At 37.2% G+C, this 27,001-nt stretch overlaps 1 protein-coding gene across 1 annotated transcript in view; it reads right to left on the reverse strand.

Moving 5' to 3' along the window:
- The window catches only part of Invadolysin (leishmanolysin-like peptidase, invadolysin), a 658,154-nt gene that overhangs the window by 57,187 nt on the left and 573,966 nt on the right, over positions 1-27,001 (reverse strand). The window contains exon 15 of the mRNA XM_090405783.1: positions 8,478-8,547. Coding sequence (XP_090261909.1) covers positions 8,478-8,547 — 70 coding nt within the window. The remainder of the gene's footprint in view (positions 1-8,477; positions 8,548-27,001) is intronic.

The raw sequence follows: 27,001 nt of genomic DNA on the forward strand, positions 1-27,001 counted from the left end.
CTTCTATTGGTATGACAGCATTAACCATCACCAATTATGCTATATGATTCTCCACAGTGGTTCAGGAAAAATGAGACTGAAAAATCCAGTTAAGCAAAGCCTATTCACTATTGAATTTTGTTTCATGCAGTATGTAAAATACATTGTGCAATTCCATTTATAACTGTGTGCTTCTTAGAATGTTTGTTTGTGGGCCTGCATTTGCTAATTATGGTTTCATGGTTCAAGTTATTGTTTGGAATTATGGCCAAAGCAATGAGGCTTATGTTTTATGTTTGTTAATTATATATATATTCTTCTGACCAGTTTACATGCTTTTGAGATGGTTTTTCATCTCACAAAGCATGTAGAAACCTGAAAACCAAAACACAGGTTTCTCCAAGAAATACATGACTTTAGTATGTCAGCAATTTTGGGAACAGTGTTCATATAACTCATACTCTAAATAATTCCCCCCCCCACCTTCCCTTTACTAATTTAATAACTGTATAATTAATTTTTAAGATCTGATAATGTTGGAGTCTTGACAGGTAACAGACTGATTTTGAGGAAAATTGTAGATAGGAAGTTAGTAATGATGTAAATATTTTATGTAGTACTATCATATCCTGTACACCCCTTGAGGGTACATGGCAGGAATTTGATGATGATGATAATTAATTTTCCGACTTTTTTTTTGTAGCTAGGAAGTTAGTAATGATGTAAATATTTTATGTAGTACTATCATATCCTGTACACCCCTTGAGGGTACATGGCAGGAATTTGATGATGATGATAATTAATTTTCTGACTTTCTTATGAAACTTCACCAAATGGGAATATGGATATGAACTTAAGATATGCATTATATCTTAAGGAATTCATGATTTAAGGGATGCCTGACATTTAACAATGACAAAAATATTAACAGCTGAACAACAGCTAACTCACTCACCTTCAGTTGAAATCCAAAGAGAAGTCTTCTTTTCCTCCAACTTCTGCATAGATAAACAAGGCAATTTGCCTCCCAGTATAACAACAACAGCCCACTCTGGTCTTTTCAGAATTAATATCCATCTTATGTCATCATTACACTCTTCCATATCTCTCTGGCATTTAACCTACACCTTCTCCTGCCCCAACCTTAAAAATAATGATAACCGAAAAGTTAACTAGAAGTCCATCAGTTAATTAGCCACCACCAATACAGATTCTGCCACTCCCAATCCACTGTATATCAAAATAAAGTAAACGGACAAGAATTTATGTTCTTGTTTAATCCTTTATCTAAGTATAAGATTTTAAGTTTTAAATGAAGTATTTTCATGACTAGGCTATACTTCTATAAAGAAGTATTTTCATGACTACTTCTTTATAGAGGCTGTTGATTTAGTATCCCATAATGCAAAGCACATTTCCTTTCAGAGGTATATATATTGGTATGTATTTCAGAAGAGTTGCTACCCAGATCGGTTTCAACCTTTATTGAGGGCTCATCAACCTTTATTTGGCTCCCTCAATCGTCTTTATTGAGGGAGCCAAACCCAGGAAGATACCTAAGTTGAATTAACACAGAAATCATATATTTTCCATATACAAGGAGTAAAGAGGTGTATCACCTTATTATTAAGGCAAGTGATGTGAGGTCAACAGCCGCTACATACAGGTAGCCTAGTTGCAAAGATACTTCGCAAACAAACTTTGCTTGCTTACATTTTGGAAAAAGGATTAAACAAGAATATATTTTCTTGTTAGGTATAATTTACTTTTCAGCCAAGCAAAAAAAAAAAACTTTCTATCACAGCAGATTGCTTAGCTAACATTGTCCACCTATGACCATAGAAACCCTTTGGAGAAATGTTTGTAGTTGCTCTCAGCATTTTTTTGGGAAACAGAGGCCGACTTACCAATCCAGTCATCTTGTGCTTTGCCTTCTGCCCTTTGCAAATGGATTGTCAGTTTCCTCTCAGGTTGTTCACTACATGCTTTCTTTCAATACACTTCCTCTTATAAATAAATGACCTTCTCTCACAGACCTCAAATCCTATTCCATAGTTTTGCAGTTATTACACTCTACTCTTCACAGATGTTCCAAGCTTTTAGATCAGTGTTTAAGCAATCAATTCATAACTGATTATTTAAACACTGATCTCCTTGACATTCTCCAGTGAAGTCAGAAAAGGACAACCTTATGAACTTCACTATAATCCAAAATCCAGTTGCATCTTATTTCCTCTTACCTTTAATAATATTCAGATATGTAAGGCAGACTGGATTTTATTTTTTAGGCTGATATAACCTTTAACATTTCCTGACACAAACATATCAATAGTTCCAAAAAAACTTTGTTCCTCTACTCAAGACACTACACTGCTTATCACCTAAATGCCAACTCTGCCTAATCTTAAAATATTGTTCTCACATTATCATATTATCATTATGTGACACCTCCAGGGAGTCCAAAGACTAATCGAGGGAGAGTGTACCAACAGCATCGAACGATTGAACGCCTTCTGACTACTAACTGCGCTCAAACTTGCTTAAGTTTTTGCCAGCCATTATTAGCAGAGGCTCTACCAATCGACAAACCTTTGGTCCAGAAGAGGCAATCTGACTAATAGATGATCGCTCTCAAACTCACTACAGTCACTTTCTCACAGATATTCTGTTTCTGCCTTAGGCATTATGAAGATACTCACAGACAATTAAGCATTTTCATTAGAGGTGTTCTGCCAAACTGGCCACCATCATTTCTTCAGCCACTGCCTTCTGTATAAATCCCTATTTTCATATTAGTCCAGTCTTATATTCTAGAAAACCTCTGCCTCCCAACATTTTAACCATTATCCCTGACAAACAACTTCAATCCCTGGCAGGCACACGGGATTTAATTTTTTGGCTGGACTGGTTAACATGTCCACTCTCTATCCAGGAGGCTGTGGGTTCAAATTTGCCATGGGTGTGGATGTTTGTGATTGTTCTACTAACCTGAGTGGCCATAGTGGCAGAAACTGATGTACTGGTATTCTGATGTTGACTGTCCTGCCTGGGCATAAGTATGAATGGCTGCAGCTGAAGGGTGCTCAGCAGATCCGAGGTAAATTTTGAAGTTGCAGTTGGTTTTAGAGGAGCAGAAAAGAGATGCTAACTTTCTGTGTGATACATAATTAGTCAGAAGATTGTGCTTTGATTTATATGTCAAAAATGCCCACTACAAAGTTGATATAAATAGAATAGTATATCTAATAGAATGTTGTTATAGGCATCTGCAGAAGAAAATGATAAATGTGTTGGTTGAGCATTAAAAAAAAAAAAAAGAGAGAGAGGGAAATCTTAATGTAAGATTTTAATTATAGGAATTATTAAACTGAAAAATTTCTTAGAAACTCTAGATATTATCTAGAGTTTTTGAGGGATAATCACGTTATGTAATAGAAGGCAGTGGCGTATGGCAGGTATTCCAGTGGATGTTCTCTGGTAAGGCAACATTATTGAAAATCATTGAATTTGTATAAAAACCTTACTTTATTAAGAAAAACAAATTGCTCTATTTACCAATCATTTGTTTTTGAGCTGTAAATGCTACATAAATTTGAAAGCGACAGACATTTTTTTAGCATCTTTAACATGACCTTGTATTCTCAGTTTAAAAAAGGTGCACACAAAATATCTTCACTGTTTCGAGTTCTTTAGAAGGATAAAAATAAATGTCAGCTTAAAAATTAAAAAAAAAAAAAAATTGCAATTAGTTGTTTTTCACAAGGAATAACTCACTGCACTTTCCTTCTTGGCTGATGGTAATCTACTAAGCAAAACTAAACTGCCGGTGTTGTTGAGAGCCCGCATGCTTTTAATTCCCATGCAAATTTCAGTCAGTGAATGTGCTAGTCCCTGCTCATCTTCAGCCGTTAAAAATGCAAGCAGATGCTTTGTCACAGGCTATGTGATGGGAATTAATTACATTACTCTCTCTCTCTCTCTCTTCACATGCAACTGTCAATGCGTGCTTTGATGACAGTGCTTGCCTTCTTTAATTTACAGTCACATTATGAATGTCTTGATATTTGTAACAATTCATAACTATTTATTTCAAATAAATAACTGATATAAAAAAAAATATTTCAAATAAATAACTGCTCAAATATTACTTCTTCATGAATTTTCTGGGTGTGCAGTGCACACCCAGCACACTCAGAAAACATGGCCCTGATAGAAGCATCACAAGAGTGATTCATGTAGTGATTTGGGGATTGGCTGAGCAGAGAAATATATGGAACTGTAAGATGGGTAATTACAAGTGACAGTTCTTTTCATGTAGAAAAGAACATGAAAGAGTATGGGAACTAGTTAGGACATCTCATACAAGCAACATAAAACAATATGCCAAAAGTCAAGTGAATAAATAAGGTAGGAAACTAAATAAACAGTGAAATCAGGAAAGCAATATAGGGAAAGTTGTTATGAAGGGGATGTGAGATATTTGGCAGTGATCAATGAAAGAAAAGCATAAAACGAAGGCTAGAAAAGTGACAAACATTTGATAGATTGTAATATGAGAAAAGATTGGCTAGCCAGGCTAAAGAAAATTAAAGGAAATTCTACTATGTGGCAGAAGAATTACAGAAGAGTGACACCACTGGAATCTAGCTTAATGTTTAATGAATATGCTTAACGGATTATTAAATCACTAATATGTAAGTATCTCTTGTTAATAAAAAAAAGAAACCTATCTTGAAAATTTGTAGCAAATGAGGATGATGCTTTGATTGTTTTTGTCCTTCTATTTGGAATTAGATGGTATTGGGATATTACAGAAGCGCAAGTTTAGGAAGGAAGGACAATTATGAATTTTAGTGATTTATAACTGAATGTAAAATTATTGTGAACGGTACAAAGTAAAATGAACTACAGTGCAATAAACAGAATGAGAATATATTAAAACCTGTATAGCATTTTAAAATTTAAATATGTTAGAATAAATCTTAGAAATCCCATTTGGACTATAAGTAAACAAGTAGCATTATTGTGTGTGTTATCTGTTTTGAGCATCAGCTGTTCTTAGCATAGGAGATGAAGAGTCACTTCATAATCATCTATTCTGAGAATGATTAATGCTTGAAACAGCCACTGCACTGTATTTGTAATCCTTTTCTTTACATTCCACACTATATTAGCTTCCCAGTTCCATTAGTCCATTCATTTGTTCTTAGAAAATCAGTCATCCAATTTCTATCATTTATCATTGAACTTTTTTGTATAGTCTTTAATGTATTTAAATTTAATGTATTTAAATTTCAAAATATTATATAGGTTTTAATATATTTCAGTATATTGTTTATTGCATTATACCTCATTTTACTTTATACCAGTTATATGTTTGCAGTGATTTATGTTTGATTTCAAATCAAAGAAATTCAGAATTGTTCTTCTCCCAAATCTTCTAAACTTGCACTTGTATGATTTCCCAGTACCAGCTAATTCCAAATTAGAAGTACAAAAATAGATAAAGGACCGTCCTCATTAGCTACAAATTTTCAAAGTAACTTTCTTTCTCTATTAGTTTTAGATATGTATGATTTAATTGTTACTTAGAATCTTTATTTATCATATAACACTCCACTATAATTTATGCCATACTCATATTTATTTTAAAGCAGCCTAAAGGAACACTTCCTTAAAGGGTCCTCCATTAAACATTAACCTTGCTAATCTAACAGCACAAAGCATAATAGGAGCAGCCTGAATATTCTCCTCACATGAGTCAAAGATCAAGTCCCTTTTTGGATTTCAGTGTCACTTTGCTACACATATACACAGCAAACTAAGACTGTACTGTTCATATACTCATGAGACATCCTCAAGTTTCGGATGGCAATCAAAATTGAACACTCTACACGTTAGCAAAAAATGAGCAGATACACCAAAATTATAAATTCGTTTAAAGTCATTTAAATGCAAAGTCACTAACAGAAAGAAAATGCTAAAGCAGTATGCAAATTCTAGGTGCTTTGCCATTTGTTTCTGCCTACTCTTGCACTTCATGGCATTGCAAGATGATACATAAATGTTATCACTTACATATGGTATTGAAGAGGAAGAAGTGCTTGGCAGTGGAAATAGTAGTAGCATGAGAGATGAAGAGAGAATGAGGATGCAAGAGGAATGGAGAAATGGGGGAACCCGTGTGGACAGGGAGACATGGCATTGAGAGAGTGGATATTGAATGTAGCAGTGAATGTGTGTATGGAGATGGAGTACATTGCGATGGGTGGGGAAGTCAAGACTGAGTGAATATGTGTGTTAAGCAGTGATAAAGGTGTTATAACAAATTTAGTTTAATCTTTTATCCAAGTGAAGCAAACAAAGTTTGCACCTGAAGTATCTTCAGGACTGAGGCAACTCGTGGTAAAGGTGGACCAAGCTCTCATCACGACTTGTCTTAGTATCTTCCATAATGCAAAGCACATATCCTTGTGGACATGTATAATGCTATGCATTAAGGGAAGGGCCACTACTTAGACCGGTTTCGACCTTTATTGAATGTTCAAGTACAGGTCAAACTTCAAAAACTCAGCGTTGTTCCCCTCAGTAACAGGCTCACCTTTGGCTTTAGCTGTACCCTGTGGCAGGCTCACCCCACCACCGAGCAGAGCCGCTCATATGTCATCTGAGGGGTAACAGCAATAGCCTCAGTTAACTTCATGGGCCACAGCATTGCCATTCATTACCCCCCTGCCAACCACCACTCAGGACCTAGATGACCACAACAGCTGAGCCTCAGTTAAAACTTCATGGGACACAGCATTGCCATTCATCACCCAAGCTTCCAACCGCTTTCAACCTTTATTGAGGTCTCGTCGTGGGAGCCAGACCCAGAGGTGGTAATACTAAGGTGGAAGTAATGGAGAAGTCATATTTACCTATATGAGTTGCCAAAAGGTGTCTCACCTTCTTATTAAATTATTCTGGATTTAGAGAAAGATGTTGAAAGTTTTTTCACTTGGTTAGACTATAATAAACTTAGTTTAATCCTTTATTCAAATGTAAGCAAACAATGTTTGCACCTGAAGTATCTTCAGGACTGAGGCAACTCGTGGTAAAGGTGGACTAAGGTCTCATCACTACTTGTTTTAGTATCTCCCATAATGCGAAGCACATCTCCTTGCAGACATGTATAATGCTATGTATTAAGGGAAGGGCCACTACCCAGACCGGTTTCAATCTTTATTGAGGTCTTGTCAGTGGGAGCCAGACCCAGAGGTGGTGATACTAAGGTGGAAGTAATGGAGAAGTCATATTTATCTATATGAGTTGCCAAACAGTGTCTCACCAGCTGTAGGTCTGGCTCCCATTGACGAGACCTCAATAAAGGTTGAAACCGGTGGTAGTGGCCCTTCCCTTAATGCATAGCATTATACATGTACACAAGAGATGTGCTTTGCATTATGGGAGATACTAAGACAAGTAGTGATGAGAGCTTGATCCACCTTTACCACGGGTTGCCTCAGTCCTGAAGATACTTCAGGTGCAAACTTTGTTTGCTTACACTTCGATAAAGGATTAAACTAAATTTATTATAGTCTAACCAATTAATAATGAAACACGTATAGACCACATTAATAACTTTAATTAAATAAAGGTACAAATATTTCGTACTGAAAGTAACAGTACATCCTCGGTGTAGAACAAACAGTTAAAGGAATGGAATACAAAATACAGAAGAGTCAGTGGATAACCAAATAAAATTGTTGCCATGTGCCAAAAGATTAATTACTAAAATATTATTAAATAATTCTTTAAAGTTAATTATTTCATTGATGGTTGCATAAAATAAGAGTCTCCCAAACTTTTGGGAGAGAGAGAGACAGTCATTTCGATTTAAATCTGGCCGATGTAAGAGGGCTTCGCAACTTTCTCTAAAAAGGCATTCATATTTAAACCTGCATCTGTGCAGAAGACAAGCTTTATCCCACTGGATATTATGATTAGTGTCAATGCTATGTTTTGCTAGACCAGACTTTAAATTCGATATAATAGTGATGTTCCTTCATTCCATTTTCCACAGAACAGCCTGTTTGTCCAAAGTATGGTAAGTTACATTCACATGGTATCTGGTAAACACCAGCCGATGATAGAGGTGACAGTTTTCTTTTGTAGATGGCAACAAGTGAGAAATTTTGTTGATAGGAAAATATGTGGGAATAAGATGATACTTCTTCAAAATTCTGCCAATAGGTTCTGAGATGCCTGAAATGTAAGGGATTGGAACTCTGTGGTCTGTTGAAGAATCCTGAGGTGTTGGAACATAGGAGTCAATTATTTGTTGGATTTGATTAAGGTTGTAACCATTAGATTCTATTAACTTTTTTACAGTGATGAACAACTGCATAATTAAATTAAAGGCAACTTTTTTATTTATACATTTATTAAGACAGTCTTGTTACGTTATTATTGGACCTGTAAGCATGAATAAATTTTTTCAATGAAATATCACTTACGAGGGTTATTTTCTGGAAACTGACACTGAGATCCTCGAACCACAATATTATTGGACTTCCAAGTAAATTCCTAGAAGTAAAATAAAAATTTACACTAAAATTGAAATTGGTAGCTTTATTTATCTTCTTTAATATAGCAACTTAAAAAAAAAAGTTGCCAATTTGTTGTCAGTATTATCATTATCATGAGCCAGTCTTCATTGAATTACATAATCCTCTAAAATAAGTCCACTCTATTTGTTACTGTGGAGTAACAATTTGAGAAAATTAGGTATCTGTGATCACAAAACACAGGACATTAGTTTACATAACATATGACCCCTTCATATAACTGATCAATACTCATTCTAAATATTACTGATTACTGATCACCAAGCTGGTGATCAGTAATCACCAGCTTGGATGAGAAGAAAAAATAATTAAACACTCCATTATTTTTTTCCTGGCTTGGCATCATATGGGCAGCATCTTCAATCTTCAACTTACAGGCAGTGGGTTTGAATTTTATTGTGATGGTTGGTTGTGAAAATCTTTAAACAGTAGATGAATTTTTGCCTAGTGTCAGACCACTTTCCTGTTAATTAGAGGCCTGAAGTAGATTGGAGGTCTGAAAAAAGTATCATGTTTATTCTGTAGAGCAGGAGAACTGGATTATCCAACCATCACTCCACTGATAGTATTAATCATGCTATACTTTAAGACCTTTTGTAGGTAGGATTCAAATACAAAAAATACTTGCATGTTATTTACTGGTTATTTAAATGTACAACTATTTGCAATTGTATATTTAATAGAAGTAATGGATTTGTTAATTTCAAGATTTAAAATGGAGGAAAGATATTTTTTGGAAGTGCACCATAATGGACACACAACATTTCAGCATTGTTCTATTTGTTGTTGTTATTATTATTACAGTAATAGCTGAAGTTAGGTGTTTGATTATCAGTGTTAGTATTAATTTTATTTTAATTTACCTGTTTTGTACTTATTTTTACCCAATTCAGTGAACCCTATAGTATGAATTCTAATAAATCTTCAAAGACAAGAAAACCTGTTACCTTGGAAAAGAAGTAGAATCATCTCTCTCTCCCAAAGAATGCTTTTGAGAGAGAGATGATATGAGAATGGAGGAAAAAAATTAAGGATATAAAATTAGAGACTGCACTTCATGAATCAACACTTCATTACCTAATATTAGAGACAATGCTGAAAAAAATTAATGAAGCATGCAAAAGTGCTATGTTTATGAAAATAGACAGGAAAGATATAACAAGCCAAAAGGCTATTTTACCGGCAACATAAGTTAAGTTTAAGGGAGATGGTAAATCCCGTATTATTGTACAGCCGGGTACCAAACTTGGATCGAAATCCATCGAATCCTAGAGTTTCATGCTGAAAAAACTATTGGCGAGCCCAAGTGTAAGTAATCACTTGGGAAGTACAACACCAGGGGAACTCGCAGCAAAGGTGGAGCAAGCTCTGTCACTGTCCTTAATATTCTCTCATAATGTAAAACAGTAATACATCTCCTAGGAGCTGCGTTTTACATTATAAGAGAATATTAAGGACATTGATCCGAGTTTCGTACCCGGCTGTACAATAATACAGGATTTACCATCTCCCTTAAACTTAGACAGGAAAGATATTTTTCCTGTCTGTTTTCAGACAGGAAATATCTTTTTTTCAAAAAAGATATCCCCCCCCCAAAAAAAAAAAAACAAAAAAAAAAACACGAGTCTTTAAAAAGTAATGATCCCGAGGCTAAAACATTTCAGTCATTACAAATTTTGAATTGCTGAAGCTGTACCAGATGTCTCTAGAAATTGTCAAAATTTACAAGAGTTCATACTGAAACTGATGGGGAAACTTGCATGATGCCATCACACTAGTGTGATGGCATCATGCGTTTATTAAATCTGCTGGTGCAAAGGCATCAGCAGATTTAATAAATAGTTACATAGTGTTAAATAGTTATATTTTGAAAAATGAGCAAGCTTTATGTGCTATCATATGTTGTTACTCTAAAAAACTGCATGGTAGAAATGTTAATTTTCTTATACATTATTCTTAATTAATAGTTGTACTGCAAAGCTGGAGCAATCTTAAAAGTAATGATTTTTACCATCCACGAATAATAAATATAAATATTTTATATTTTTCTTTTTCTTGAATGCTTTTATATGGATGCTTGTTCATAGGAAACACTGAAGGTGGTAGATCATTTCACAAGAAGGCACTAGTAGGAACGGTAGTTTGATGTGGTGAATCTTGACTGTTGTGACTAGTTGTGAATACTGCTTGGTCATGACTGTTGCAATATAGATAGTTACAACAGTCAAAAGAAGAGCAGTGGAACTAGCTATGAGTTCAGTCTGTCTGTGCTCTCCTGTACCATTGTCTAAATTTTAAAGGAAGATTTTGGGGCATTCTCTAGCCATGACAGATGTGGAGTACTTCATTTTTTGGGAAGATCTAGGATTTGTGGTGTGTAAGCAGATGCTCAGGTGAAATGTACTATCTACAAAAGAAGAGAAAATTCCTTTTTATCGGATGCTATGTCTTTGTGTCAGGAGAAATCAGCTCATAATCAAAATAAAGGAAGATCACTTCTTGTTTCAGGACCTAGATGAAACTGAATGCAAAACCAGGTGAGGAGTATTTATTTATTTTTTTTTTTGCATGAAATAACACAAGATGGTTTTAAAAGGATTGCAACTGATAAAATTAAAATGGAGAACTGTAAGGAGAGCTGCATGACTTGGCTGTAATATTCTCATATTATGAATTTGTACATCACAGTTTCAAGAAAGTAAATGATGAAGTACTATCATCAGCAAATCTTTGAATTGGATTGGTAGTTAGTAAAAGATAAATGAAATACAGAAGGAGGAAAGGGAGTGAAAGAACAGAATCTCTGTGGGAGTTAAGTGGATAGAAGGTCCCGATATAAAGTAAATGATCACAGAAGCAGCAGAAACCTATTAACTTTTGTAAAAATACCATATTTGATCCAGTGCCTTGAAAATATTGAGAGCACAACTTGGATTTCTTCACCTGTCCTTAATATTCATACTGAGGTGGATGACAAGGTCTCATGGAATGATTGAATCTATAAATAGCAATCACCAGTAAGGCAGAAGCTTCCAAGTACAGTGTTGGTTGTTAACAGATTTCTCTATTCTTACTAACGTTGACTGCTATCAACATTAGTATGAATAATTGTTATAATCTTCTGAGAATATATCAGGATTAGAAGACTGAAACGTTATCTTTCAATCAGATAAATGAAGAGTTGATATAGTGGAGATCATTCCATTTAGCATTTTTGTAAAACAAAAGGCTGAAAGGGATTGTGAGAACATGTGCCAAATTATACAGATTTATATCATATTTGTGGGATTAACAGTATAGCTAGAGGAGTTACTAATGAGAAAAAAAAAGATCAGGGTTTGGGGAGAGCGGATGGAATCAGGAATTCTGATTGATATGAATATATGTTTGTAAACCTATCAAGAAATATCTATGTAGTAAATGTAATATTTCTATGTAGAAATATGTATACTCACTTTCCGACCCACAATCTGTTGGTGAGTATGCTATTCCACTTGACCAAGAAATGCTTCAGTATCAACCATCTGAAATACCCACTCTGAAACTGGATTAAGTTAACTGGTTAACAAAATAAACTCTCTGAAGAGAATAACTTCACTATGGGAAGTTAATCTGCAGAGGTACAAATCAGAAGAAAGAAAAACTAACTTAGTGGTTTATTGAATTAGAAGAATAATAAGGGACAGCCCATGAATCAAACAGAATCAAGGGTGAGTTGATGAAATAGTTATGCTTTTATCGCCGGCCTGGTTGGCCGAGTGGTTAGCATATCCGCTCTCCAGTCAAAAGACTGTGGGTTTGAATCCCACCATGGGCATGGATGTTTGTGATTGTCTGTGAAAATGATAGTGGTGGTGGTGGTAGACACCGTTGGTGTAGATGAGGTTGAGTGGTGGAGACGGAGAGTTGTAAAGTAGGTGCCCTCCCTCGATGAGTCTTAGGACTCCCTGGAGGTGTTAAATAATAATCAGCATTTACTTAATAGTAAACATCATAGGCATTCTTTCTTCTCTTGAGGGGGAAGCAATCATGTGGTTTTGACCTGAAAAATTTCTAGACATGCAGAATTTCCTGTTAAGAAAGAATATATGTGGAATTATAAAGAAGGGGATTGCAACAATCTGAAGAGAAAGCTTACAGCAATGCAATGGCATAAGAATTTGGAGGGAGAGATGCAAGGGGTGTTGGAAGAAAGTAGTATTAGACTGTATATCCAGAGGAGATGACTGAATAGCATCATTAAGCAGGAGTTGTAGAAAAAGTTGTGGAGGGTATATAAGGAGAAAAGTGAACAGCCAGCTCATGAGCAGCACAAACTGCAGGAAAGGAGGGTGTTTATGGTAAGGAAGACCAAAGCCAATTATGAGAGGAAACTAGTTGAAAAGTTCAAAGAGAATCCCCAAGAGCTCTTTTACTATGTGATAAGTAAAAAGAAGAATGACTATGGAAGGATGACTGTAACAAGTGATGATGGCAGGGAGGCAACAAAAGCAAATGCAATAGTGAGTAACCAAGTGATCATTTTGCAAAGGCATACCTTCATGTAGAGACATTCCAGTGCCAGATGTAACACTGACTAATGTGAGAACCGAGACAAATGAACTGGAACTGCTTAGGATATTGCAGAACATTAGTGCAAATACAGCTATGGAATTAGATGGGTTATTGGCAGCTCCTTTTACCAAGCTGTCCATTTTAGGTCCCAGCTTCCAGAAGGTGCCAAGGGACTGGAAAGTGGACAAAACAGTTCACTGCATAAAGTAGGCTCCAAGATAGAAGTAAATCATAGGCCATTCAGTATCTCTGGAGTGGTGGTTAAGGTATTGGAGAAATTCATAAAAGACAGAATTCAGGAATGATACTTTATAGGGATGATATAGTCTTAATTCCTGCCTCAGGTCTGGGAAGGTGAAAGGGAGTGAGTGGAAAGAGGACAAAATAATTCCACAGCATAAAACAGCTCTGAGATAAAAATTAGCAAATTATAGGCCAGTCCATATCTTGGGAGGGTTAAGGTATTGGAGACATTCATAAATGACAGAATTCAGGACTGGATAGACAGGAACATGATACTTTAAAGGGTATGAATAAGAGGATGGATGATGGACAGATACCAAAGAGTGGAGTATGGGGGAGTTGAGCCTGGGAGAAGGTAAGTTATTAGTAAAGTACCACAGGGATCAGTACTTTGCCCTTAACTGTTTTATTTGTATATCAGTGATATAGGAAATGATCTAAGGGGAAATATTCATTGTTCGCTGATGACAAAGCTATGAACAGTGAGATATCTTGCAGGATAACTTAAATAGACTAACAGTATGAGCAAAGTAAACAGCTGCCAGTTTAACATGGCGAAGTGTAAGGTCATGAACTTTGGGAGATCACATATTGTGTGCTATGTTGATGGAAATGAATTACAGCAAATTAATAAGTACAGACATTTGTAGGAAATTGTGGAGTTGAAGTTCAGAGGACACATAGCAAGGGTAGCCAAAACAGCACATCAGACTACATGGTTGTTGAAGAATATAATGACAAGCAGGGATAAGGTGGTTATTATTCCCCTTTACAAGGCTTTAATAAGACCATATTTGGACTACTGTATGTAGATCTGGTTACCTGAATTCCATGGAGATGAAGTGGCAAAGACAATCCAGAAGCAAGTGACCAAGATTGTGGTAGGTCTATGAAATGCTCCCAACACAAAATCGATACTAAAAACTTTTTCAGTATGTGACAGGAAGGGAGAGAACACAAAATCACCCCTAGAAATTGTTTAAGAGTGAGTAAGGGTGTCCAGACTAGATTTTTTGCTTTTAGGGTGATGAATGAATGGAATGGAGGTATTGGTTGTGAGTACTTGTCATTGAATAAGCCCAAGTTGGTTGGTTGATTAGGGGGTTTATTGGTGCAAGGACAGCAAAGGTCATACTGCACCAAACCGAAGGTTACAACAGTACTCAAGTTAACAGTAATAAAGAGAAATTAGTATACAAAAAGCAAGTTTAAAAAATTAATTAAGCAAACCAGTATCTATGTATAAATAGAATATATATAATCAAATGTGTTTACACACACACACACTATATACATAAATTCTTTTTAAAAAGTTAAAAACTTCGTGAAATTTATCTGAGTCTGATAAGATCTGCCTGAGTGTATATGGCTCAGTGAAGAGAGTAAAAAATTCATTCCTTTCTGAAGTGAAGTGCAGGCCCTCCACCAGAACATGAATAGTGAGTTGGTTGGTTTATAGTTTATTTGGCACAAAACCTACAAAGGTCATATTGTGCCATACTAAAGGTTACAACATTAGCATTTACAGAAAAATAGTTTAACAAAGCAGCATCTCTAGCTAAACAGAACTGCTGCAGAGGACACAGCAACACGCAAGGTCAGAGGTTATTACAGGAGTGCAAAAATAGTTAAGAATATAAGTTAATATATAATATATGAAACACTAAGCCAAGGAATGCAGTATCTACATATATGTAAGATTATAATAGATGCCTTTATAGCAGTACAAAAATAGGCAAAAAGGGGTTATTATACAGTATGCATGGATGAAAATTAAATTTAGCAATGCAGTAGAAACAGAATTTAGAATACATATAAACAGAATTACTAGAAAGTACACAAATAGGTAACATGTCCTACAGCACTACATGATTATTCGAAAAATAAAGTAGTAAATAAGATGCATACACAAAGTGCATGTTAAATGATGCAGTATGCAGTATCTACATATAAACAAAATTACTCCAGAGGTTTCAGCAGTACATAAATAGATAACTATAGGTTAACATATGTGTATACAAAACAAGTCAAGGAAAGCAGTGTCTACATCTAGTAAGATTACAACAAACATTATTATACTAATACTTAAAGAGTCAGAAAGGAATTATTATACAGCACTGATGCATAAAATTTAAGTTTAGCATTATGGTATTTACATATTAACAAAATTACAGCAGGGTGATACAAATATACAAGATCAAGGCCTATGGTAATACATAATTGGTCAGATTTAACATAATGAATAATATGTATGTATAAAAGTTAAGCAAAAAAGTATTTACATATAAACTTCCCTGGAAGTTATGAAAGGAAACTGTGAGTAAGAGGGTGAGGAGTGGTTTCTTTGCATGGAGGGTGGTTGAGCCGTGGAATGCATTGCCAGACAGAGTGGTGAGGGCGAGAACGGTCAATGAGTTTAAGGAGTGGTATGATAGACTTTGTGTTTCTTAGGGGGAACCTCCCCTCGATGAGTCTTGACAGACTTTATGTTCTTAGGAAGGACCTCCCACGATGAGTCTTTTGACTCCATGGAGGCCTGAATAATAATAATAATAATAATAATAATAATAAAATTTATGGTCAAATGTGTTTGTACAAATTAATTCTTCCTAAAAAATTAAAAACATCATGCAATTTGCCTGAGTCTGCTAGCATTTCCCTGAGTGTATATGGCTTGGTTAGATAGATGAAAATTTCATTCCTCTCTCGTGTAAATTTTTGACAATCTACCAGAATATGGTGAATAGTGAGATGTCTGTTGCATTTTTTACATATGGGAGGGTCATCAGCTCTCAGTAAATGAGAATGCGTAAGGTAACTGTGACCCATGCAGAGCCTAGCAAGGACAACTTCCTCCCTTCTCTTTGTACGTTGACTAGAATGGCAGTGTTTAATTTCAGGTTTAATGGTATATAATTCGTTTGTTGATGTTTCTTGCCATGTTAATTCCCACTGAGCAATTAGCTTTGATCTTATAAGTTGTCTGTAGTCTGTATATGGATTCCGATGTGGCTGGGAATCCAGCAGAACTGAACTTCGAAATTAAGGATTTTCATTTTGTGAAGTAGGTGTAGCACTTCATAAAGTATTGGATGAGGATTATACATAGGAGAAGAGATAGCCTGTAAAGAGCTCAATAAGTCTCTATAAATTATACACTTTTGGTAGCAGTTTTCTTTTATATGCACAAGTGCAAGCTGAATGGCATGTAATTCTGCTGTATAATTACTGCAGTCTAGTGGGATCTGATTTCAGATAATAATGTCAGGAAATACAGTAGCACAGCCAACAGAGGTGTTAGTTCTTGAACTATCAGTATAGATGAGTAAGAAATCAGTGTGTGCATTAAACAATTGCAGGTAAATGGATGATGGGGTATAAGATTTCTGGAGCTGACAAAGTGAGAGTTTGCAGAATGGTGTGCAAACTTGCCATGGAGGAATGCTGTTATGTTTAGTGTAGCTAATGTTGTCAACATTTATACTAACAGCTTGCACAGTTCCTTTAATACGCATACCAAAAGGATGTATAGCAGTTTGATGTGTGTGATATTGAGCTTCCCAATGCAGAGAGAAGATACTATTCCATGTAGGGTGATCTGGGAGAGATTTTATTTTTAGGGCGTAATTAAGAGACAACTGTTTCTGTCAAAGTGATAGAGCCAGTTCATTTGCTTCTACATAGAGACTTGGAGTGGGTGAGGTGCAAAAGGCACCAGTAGCTATCCGTATACCCTGATAATGGATGGAATCCAACCATCGTAGGTTACTCTGTCTTGCCGAACCATAGACTTGGGACCCATAATCCAGCTTTGAATGTATAAGTGCACGATAAAGATGTAGCAATGAAGCTCGATCAGCACCCCACCCAGTAGAGGAGAGAGTGCAAAGAGGTTCAAAGTTCTTTTGCACTTTTCTCTTAGTTGATGAATGTGTGCTAGAAATGTGAGTTTTCTGTCAAAAATGAGTCCCAAGAACTTGGTTTCTGTAGTTACTGGAATAACAGTAGGTCCCATTCTTGGTTCAGGATCTGGGCGATGAGTGCGTTTTCGACAGAAGTGTACACAGACACTTTTTTCTGTTGAAAACCTAAACCCATTATTAAGAGCCCACAGAGAGACATGATCAATTACTTGCTGAAGTTGTCTTTTAATTACCCTCATGTTACGTGAGTGACAGTATATTGTGAAGTCATCAACATATAGAGCATTGTCTACAGTGGGAGGAAGCTGTTCAATGATTGAGTTGATTTTAATAGCAAAAAAGGGTTACACTTAAGACAGAGCCTTGGGGAACACCTTGTTCTTGAAGATATGGTCGAGATAGCGTACTTCTCACTTTGACTTGGAAAGTTCGCCTGGACAGAAAGTTTTTAATAAATATAGGGAGGTGTCCTTTGAGACCTAGGTTATAGAGGTCTTTTAATATGCTATATCTCCAGGTTGTGTCATAAGCTTTTTCCATGTCAAAAAAAAACCGAGACAAGATGTTCTCACTTCAGAAATGCATCTCTTATTCAAGTTTCTAACCGAACTAAATGTCTAAAGTTGATCGATGTCTACGGAAACCACACTGTGTATTGGAAAGAAGACTGTTGCTTTCTAAATACCAGAGAAGTCTGGCATTAACCATTTTCTCTAGTATCTTACAAAGACAGCTGGTCAGAGCAATGGGTCGATAATTATTTGCTTGTGTTGGATCTTTTCCTGGTTTTGGGATAGCAATGACAATTGACTTAAGCCAAGAATTTGGAAACTCTTCCTCTGCAAGTATTCTATTGTATAATAAGAGAAGAAGATCTATAGAAGATAATGGTAGATGTTTTATCATTTCATAATGGATGTCATCAGGTCTTACTGCACTAGGGTGAGATTGTAGAAGAGCTGTTTTTAGTATTCCTCCTTGACAAATGGCTGAAGAATGTTGGTAGAAAAATTAAGCCTTTGTTTCTCTTGCTGCTCTTTCAGTATTAAAAATTCTGGAGAATATGAAGCTGTTGCTGAGATTTTAGCAAACGTTTCTCCCAAAGTATCTGCAATAGCTTTGGGATCAGCAAGAACACTTCCATTATAGTCTAAGGTGGACAAACAATGTGTACTATATCTGCCTTTCATTTTCTGGATTTTATCCCATACAATGTTTGGACTGGTCATTTGATTAATTGATTAGTAAATTGAATCCATGATTGTTTTTGACTCTGACGTCTTACAAAACATACTTTGGTTTGAGCATGCTTGAAAGTTATTAAATTTAATGTGGTGGGGTATCTACGAAATATGCTCCATGCTCTGTGTTGATCTTTTTTGGCTGCCTGACATTCTGGGTTCCGCCAAGGCTTTGGATAGACTGGAAATCGAGATGATGTTTTTGGGATGGAGGTTGTTGCTGCCCGGACAATGCATCCTGTTATATATTTTACAGCTTCATTGATAGGTGTTTGACTGATGGCATCAGCATTAAATTTTGCAAGATGAGAGAAAGTGTTCCAGTCAGCCTGGTCCATTTTCCATATAGGTGTGTGGGTGAACATGGTTCCTGTGAAGACATTGTACAAAGAACAGGAAAGTGATCACTTCCATATATGTTCTCTTCAACGTCCCACATGAGCAGTGGAAGAATGGAAGGGGAACAGATTGTAAGATCAATTGCAGAATATGAGCGGGTAGGCATATGGAAGAAAGTACTGAGTTTATTATTTAGAAGGGAAAGGTTATTATTATCAAGAAATTCACTCATCAAAAGTATGGGTTCAGGCAGTTGCGAGATAAGGTTATCAAGATCAATTTCATTTAACTCAGCATTTGGTGGTAAATAAATTGAACATACTGTAATAAGGAATCCCACAGAGAAGTGAATCGCTACCACTTCCAGAGAAGTATTAAGTTGGACCTGATGGAAAGGAGTATGACTGCCCACTAGGATAGCTACTCCTCCATGAGCAGGACCATCTGCAGTTCTATCCTTATGTACAACAGTGAAATTCCCAAAGGTACGGTCCTCATTGGGTCTTAAGTAAATTTCCTGTAGACAGAAACAGAAAGGTTTGTGTTTCTGCAACAACATCTTCATATTGTCAATATTCTGGCAGATCCCACGACAGTTCCATTGTAAAAATTTTCCTATTGTTTTGATTTTATTGACTTGTCTGGTTTTCGAGAGGTTGAGGGCTTAACTTTGTCAGATTTATTTTTATCCACTGTTTTAGGGAAGTATGGATGGCCAGTGTCGATCTCTTCCTCTGGTAGAGTGTTCACAACATCAAATGTGTTAGGGTCAGTTGGTATGCTTAGTTTGATTTAAATGGGTATCGAGGTATCCATTTTTTCTGTGTGAGTGTCTGGTGGTTTATCTTTGAGTGAAGTCTCCACCATAATTTTTTTGACAGATGAGTTTTCATTGAATGGGACCATTTTTGAAGTAAGGCCATAGGTCTTGTGATTAATGCACTCAACAGAGAAGCACTTGCGATTGTAAAGTTCGGATATAGTGAAATTATCAAATGGTGGAATAGACATATATGTTTGAGTTGCTGTTGGCACTTTTTTAGTTGCTACTTTTTTAGCATAAGAGGATCGTAGAATAGGTGTAATGGTAACTAGCCTTCTTTTTGCATCCTGATATGTTATGTTTTGTTCTGTTTTAATTTTTTGTATTTCTTTTTCATCTTTCCATTTCTGACATGCACAAGAGTATGCTGGATGATCTCCCTGACAGTTGACACATTTAGCTTTTTTTTCACAGCAAGATTTATTTTCATGTTCTTTACTATAGTTCGCCCACCGATTAGAGGTCCCTCAACACTTCTGCGCATGTCAGAAAAAGGAGAATCCATTCCGATAATAGGGTAATCAGTCTGTCTTCTGGGATGAAGACAGACTGATTACCCTATTATCGGAAAATTTAGTCTTTTCATTTACGAACATTGCTGTTTTTATAGTGTAACTATTTTGCTTGTATAACAGTTGGAAAAATGTACGTAGAGTGTTAATAAAATTAAAAAAAGGTATAGCATAAAACAAAAATGTAACTAAGTTTATTTTTAAGAAAGTTTTCTATAAAATAAAAATAATTATACAGAAAAACAGAAATTATTTCAAATGAACTTAGATATTCTAAACTTACAGTTGAGAGAACTGAGACACTTTAATGTCCTAAACTGATTAATTATTTATGACTTATTGCGACTCTCAATAGCATGCAAAAAAAATGTTGGAAAAAATACCATTGTCAAATTCTTTTAATCTTCAGAGTCATCTGAATCGGTGTGCGAATCGCCATCACTTTCACTTAAACTGATCACCAAAGGTTCGCACAATTCTTCGATAATTCCATCTCTATTCCAATATATATTTTCCAATGAGGTGACATGAGAGCAATATTTTCCCCACTTTTGAACTGTAATACTTTCAATCGCCTGTTCTGAAAGCTTAAAAATTTACGACATGTCAATATCCCCAGTTATGTTGCGATGGCAAATGAAACTTTTCACTTCTGCCCAAACATACTCAATAGCATTAATATCACAATGATATGGTGGTAGCCTCAAAGCTAGAACTCCATGTTCTTTGAGCATCATGTCGAATTTGAATAGTTTAGTTGTGGGCGAGTTTCTTTTGACCAAATTAAGCAATTCAATTTTTCGCATATCTGGGGAATGAGAAATGTTATTTGCAGAGAGCCAATCCATAAGAACTTGCTTCTTATTAGACCAATTTGGAACTTTGTTTAATCGAATAGAGTGATATGAAGCGTTATCAATTATAACAACAGCATTTTTGGAAAGGTTTGGAATCAGTTTTTCTTCTGCCCACTTTTTGAAGATCGTAGAATTCATTTGCGCATGGTAATCTCCAATAGTTGAATTGGCTTTGTATAGTAAGTTAGAATTCACTAAAAAACCCATTTCTCCACCCGCACACAAAATTATTATGCGCCGCGAGGAATTTCCAGTTTGTAGCACTCCACATTCTTCTTTAGACTGCCAACATTTTTCATAAGAGAGGACTTGAGAGAGGACTTGAAAGTATTGTTAAAGGTAGCGAAAGAAAAGAGTGACAGAGTTAGAATGGCGAGTCTGTTACCGCGGTATGACAGAGAGGAGTTTAGAAGGAGGGCCATAATCGCAAATGATATTATGCGCAGGTTATGCGGACGGTGTGGTGTGGAATTTGTGGACGTGTGGAATGAGTTTGATGGGCGAAAGGACTTATACAAGATGGATGGACTGCATTTGAATGGACTTGGTGTGCGGAGACTGGAAAAAGTGTTGCTGAATGAAGTGAAAATGGATGTGCAGAACCAGGGAAACTAGAACTACCAAGGAGGGGGGGGAAGTGGATATCCAGACATCAGTGAGACAGTTGAGTGTAAAAATGCATATAATGTACCTGAGCCAGCAATAAGGACAAAAAATGGGAATGGGATATTTAGAATAACGTATCAAGATAGGGGTGGGACAAAGGGAACACTGCAATTCATGTATACTAATGCCAGGAGTATTAGGAACAAGAAGGAAGAATTTTTGGCCTTGATTGGCTCTTCCTGGCCACAGGTTATTGGCATTAGTGAAACATGGCTGACGGAAGATGATATAGTTAGTGGGATAGAATGTGTAGGTTATAGTATGTTTAGGAGGGACAGAGAGAATAAAATTGGGGGAGGGGTGTTATTGATGATAGCTGATGAACTGCAGCCAAGGAGAATTGAAGTATTGCAGGATAGTGAAAGGAGCTCATTTGAGGCTATTTGGTGTGAGATTGATACTGGCAGAATAAAATATACAGTTGGGTGCTGCTATAGACCAGGTGATAGAATAGATGGTGGAGATGGTATGCATAAACAAATTGATGAAATGAGTGGAAGGAGGGTAATTATTATGGGGGATTTCAACTATGGTAACATTGATTGGAAGGAGGAGAGGACACATGTGAGGAAGGAAATGGATTTTATTCAATTATTAAGGGATAACTATCTGAAACAGCATGTAATTGAAAATACTAGGGGTGTGAGAGTGCTTGACCTGGTAATAGTATCTGAGAATTTGACTGTAATGAATATGACCATGTTGCCACCTATTGGTGAGAGTGATCATAAGGTCTTGACCTGGGAGGTGGCTAAAGGTGTGAAATTTGTGATTAAGACAGGGTATATGTGGAATTACCGTGCTGGCAAGTATGACAAGCTTAGGAGATTGCTTGGATCAGTGCCATGGCATGTACAACTGCAAGGGCTGGACGTCGATAGAGCATGGGAAGTGATCAAAGAGCATTTACAGGAGGTTATGGCTGATTGTATACCTAAGGTCCGAATAGTGAAACAAGGAGGGGTTAAATGGATGAATAACACCATTAAGCTTGAGCTGCATAAAAAGAAACAACTATGGAGGGAATTTAAAGAAAGGGGTGACCTGCAGGCACACGAATGGTATAAAGTACAGGCTAGAAGGGTAACGAGTGTGGTAAAAACAGCAAAAGCCGATTATGAAAGGAAACTAGCTATGCAAGCAAAAGAGAATCCCAAACAGTTCTTTCAATATGCTGAAAGCAAGAAAAAAACTGTACATGGCAAAATGATTTTAAGGAATGACGATGGTAAAGAGTTCACTGAACCAGTCAATATAGTGGAGTTACTGAGCGCGCACTTTGCAAAAGTATATCATCCAGGTGGTGACGTTGAAAAAATGAAGGAACCATTAGTTTATATGGGAATTGTGATGAATGAAGTGGAGGTGAATAGTCTATTACAGAACCTTAATGTGAATACATCTGTGGGATTGGATGGTATACCGGCACGGGTCTTGCATGAAGCGGCTAATGAATTATCAGTGCCCTTGACCATGTTGTTTAATCTGAGTCTCAGGTCTGGCTTAGTCCCGAAGGCATGGAAAGAGGGGAAAATAGTTCCACTGCATAAAGGAGGATCCAAGACTATGGTTGCAAATTACCGACCGATCAGCATATCAGGAGTCGTTGTCAAGGTCTTGGAGAAAGTAGTCAAGGGAAAAATACAGGAATGGATTGATGAAAATGAGATACTGTACAGAGGACAGCATGGCTTTGTGAAGGGTAGATCATGCCTCAGTAACTTGCTCAAGTTTTATAACAAGGTGACGGCTGAACTGGATAAGGGAAATGGGTTTACAGTGATACTGCTGGACCTGGCAAAGGCGTTTGACAGGATACCACATGGAATTCTAATCCGTAAACTACAACATATGGGAATGGATATAGGGTTGGTGAGATGGATAGCTGGGTGGTTGATGGAGAGATATCAAAGAGTAGTTTATTCAGGAGTAGAGTCCAAAAAACGGCCTGTGACTAGTGGTGTGCCACAGGGTTCTGTTCTTGGACCACTGCTGTTTAATCTGTTCATTAACGATATAGGGAATGGTCTAAGTGGGACAGTTCATTTGTTCGCTGATGATGCAAAGTTGGGTAGGGCGATAGTGAATGCAGAAGATGTCAAAGTCTTGCAAGATGACTTAGATAGATTGGAGTTCTGGACTAAGGAGAATGGATGTCAATTTATGTGACAAAATGTAAGGTTATGCATTTCGGAGTGAAAAGATTAGCAGCAGCATACCACATTGGTGGAACTGTACTCCAAGAGATTGATGAGGCCAGGGACTTGGGAGTGTTGGTGGATAGGGAGATGAAGTTTAGGGGGCACATTGCAAAAGTAGCTAAATCAGCTCATCAACTCACTTGGTTGTTGAAAAATACCTTGACGAGCAGAGAAAAACAAGTTATTGTACCTCTGTACCGAGCCCTGATAAGACCTCATCTCGACTACTGTGCCCAGATTTGGTCACCTTGGTTCCTTCTTGATGGGGAGGAGGTTGAGAGGATCCAGAGGCGAGTGACTAAGATGATAGCAGGTCTATGGAATGCACCATATGAGAACAGGTTGAAGATTTGTGGGTTGCAGAAACTAGTTGATAGGCGAAAAAGGGGAGATATGATTGAGACATTCAAATTGCTAAAAGGATTCTATAGGATTAATTCAGATGATATTTTTGAGATCAGGACTGGTGGTGGGAGAACTAGGGGACACCCATGGAAGCTGGGCAAGAGCGTGGTTAGCAGGGGTGTTAGAGCTGGGTTCTTTACTTTTAGAGTGGTAAATGAGTGGAATAAGCTGCCAGAGTCTGTTGTGGGTGCTATGACAGTGAGCGAGTTCAAGGCAAGGTATGATAGATACTGTGAGAATGTTGAACAGCTGTGTGAACATGATGTTTAGGGCCTCCCTCGATGAGTCTAAGGACTCCTGGAGTAGCCCGTGGTAATAATAATAATAATAAGTTAAATTACTATCAATCCAAGTTTCATCTAGATACACAATCAGTCTTTTCTCCTCCCTGAAACGTCTTATTGCTCTCAAATGCGTTCTACATAAAACAGTGTCACTTCGCTCCATGATAAGTTTCCTTTTATTCTGGGACTTTTTAAAACAAAATCCGATTTCATGAAGTATTTTCCTTAAAGTTTCTCTTTTCCAAAGAAAATTAATTTTTTCTTTAAGCACAGGAATCAATTTCGGAACAGTTGGCACTCTTTTCTCGACCACGTAAAAATCGTGAATAGTTCTTCTAATAATCTACATCAAAATCATTCAAAGCTACGGTTTCAATGGTTTTCTTTCTCTGGCGCTTTTTTTTTAGGAGATTTAAATTTTGGCTTACCTTCACCTTTTGATTCCCTATGCATTTTTTTAACAGTCGACTCCGATACGCCCGAAATTGCACTTGCATTTTATGACTTGAGAAAGGGGAACAAGAAGACGGCCTTCTGACGATTCTTTTTCGCAGAATGTCAGCACATTATTCAATATTCTTTTGCAAGAGCTACCGAAACGTCTAACAACAGAACTTGTTGACTGTACTGGATCCATCATACAAATTAATAATAAAAAAATAATGCAAAAAAGGAACAACAAAAATCACGCCAGTAGTACAGCGACAGACAACAAAGCACGTGATTTTTCATGTTGGCGACCAATTCGTACATCCTTCATTTCTCCCCTTCAGCATGAATCGAGTATTCTTGGCACCAAGCCAAGAAGGGATCTATAAATGGTGGGCGAACTATACCACATTGAGCACAGGTAGTAGAATCACGACAGGCAGTTTGGGCATGTCCATATCTTTGACATTTAAAGCATCTCAGCAGGTTAGGGATATACATTCTAACAGGACATCTGAGATACTCTGCTTTTACAGATGTCGACGCCTAGGCGTATCAAAAATAAGGATGATGTTCTTGGTTGAGACCAGGCGACCATCCCTGTGTATCAGGATATACCTCACACCCGTCACTACTTGATCTTTAAGCTCTGAACATATCTCCTCATCAGGAACCTCAAGGAGATCCCATTCTGATATCACTCCTCTACTGGAATTGAGTGTTCTATGAGGTGTTGCTGCAATTTGTATTCCACCCATTGTCATTGCTCTCAGTAGTCTCTCGGAATGTTGTTTGCACATTGTTTCCAAGAGGATATCACCAGAACGCAATTTCTTGACAGTTTTGGGAGATTCTGCCAGTCCTTCTAAACCTTTTTGGATAAAGAAGGGTGACATTTTCCCAATTGGTTTTTTCACCTGTTGCATGAATGATTAAAAAGGTTGGTACATTTTTATTAGCATCCGATATCTTTTGTTTCTTACTTCTGTTTCCATATGCTGTGTCTATATTATCAGTACTTGGTTGGGACTTTGTTAGGGTCCCTGAAACATTTGAGGATGAAGAATTCATATTTAAGGAATTTTTAATTTGGTGCCAGAACTCCCCAACCACCACCGAGCTACACATGGATGCCCACTACCCAGCAAGCAAAGAATGCGCTCAGGAGTGGAACACCAGGGCTACCCTGTACGCTATACCGGCACTGCAGCAGGTCTAGGATCCCGACCCCAGACCATGGGATGAGAGACTTACTGCAACACCGTTGACTCTTGCAGGCAAGCCCACTAGCTGATTGATCCTGGCTGGGCCATCCAGGACCACCCATCTTGCCGAAGCAGGGGCCAAAGTAGTGCAAGACTACCAGGATCCCCCCCTTTTCCGGATGTCCACAGGTCGCACCACACGGCGGCAGGGCGTTGGATCCCAGTGATGGTGGTCTGGAAAAAGGATAGCGAAAAAGACTCAGGAGAAGTAGAGCAAAGAATGGGAAGAAAAGCAAAGAAAAAGAGGAAGAATGAAAAGGGCCAGTACCATCACTTGGAGGTCCCCTCCACCACGAACAGGTGCCCCACATGGAGGGGTGAATGGTGAGACCTGGTTGGCCGAGTGGTTAGCATATCCACTCTCCAGCGAAAAGGCAGCAGGTTTAAATCCTGCCGTGGGCATTGGTGTTTGTGATTGTCTGTGAAAATACTAGTGGTGGTGGTGGGCGGTAGATAGCATTGGTGTAGTTGCGGTTTGTTGTAGTTGGTGGATTGGGTGGTGGAGACCGAGTTGTAGAGCAGGTGGCCTCCCTCAATGAGTCTTTGGACTCCCTGGAGGTGTTAAGTAGTAGTAGTAATAATAATAATAATAATATTGCACTGTTTACATATAGGTGGGTCACCAGCCTTTCAGTAAATACAAATGGGTAGAATGATTGTGATTGATGTGG

The sequence above is a fragment of the Typopeltis vanoorti genome, chromosome 15 (assembly GCF_054136105.1).
Source record: "Typopeltis vanoorti isolate ZY-2024b chromosome 15, IOZ_Tvanoo_1.0, whole genome shotgun sequence".
NCBI lineage: Eukaryota > Metazoa > Arthropoda > Arachnida > Uropygi > Thelyphonidae > Typopeltis > Typopeltis vanoorti.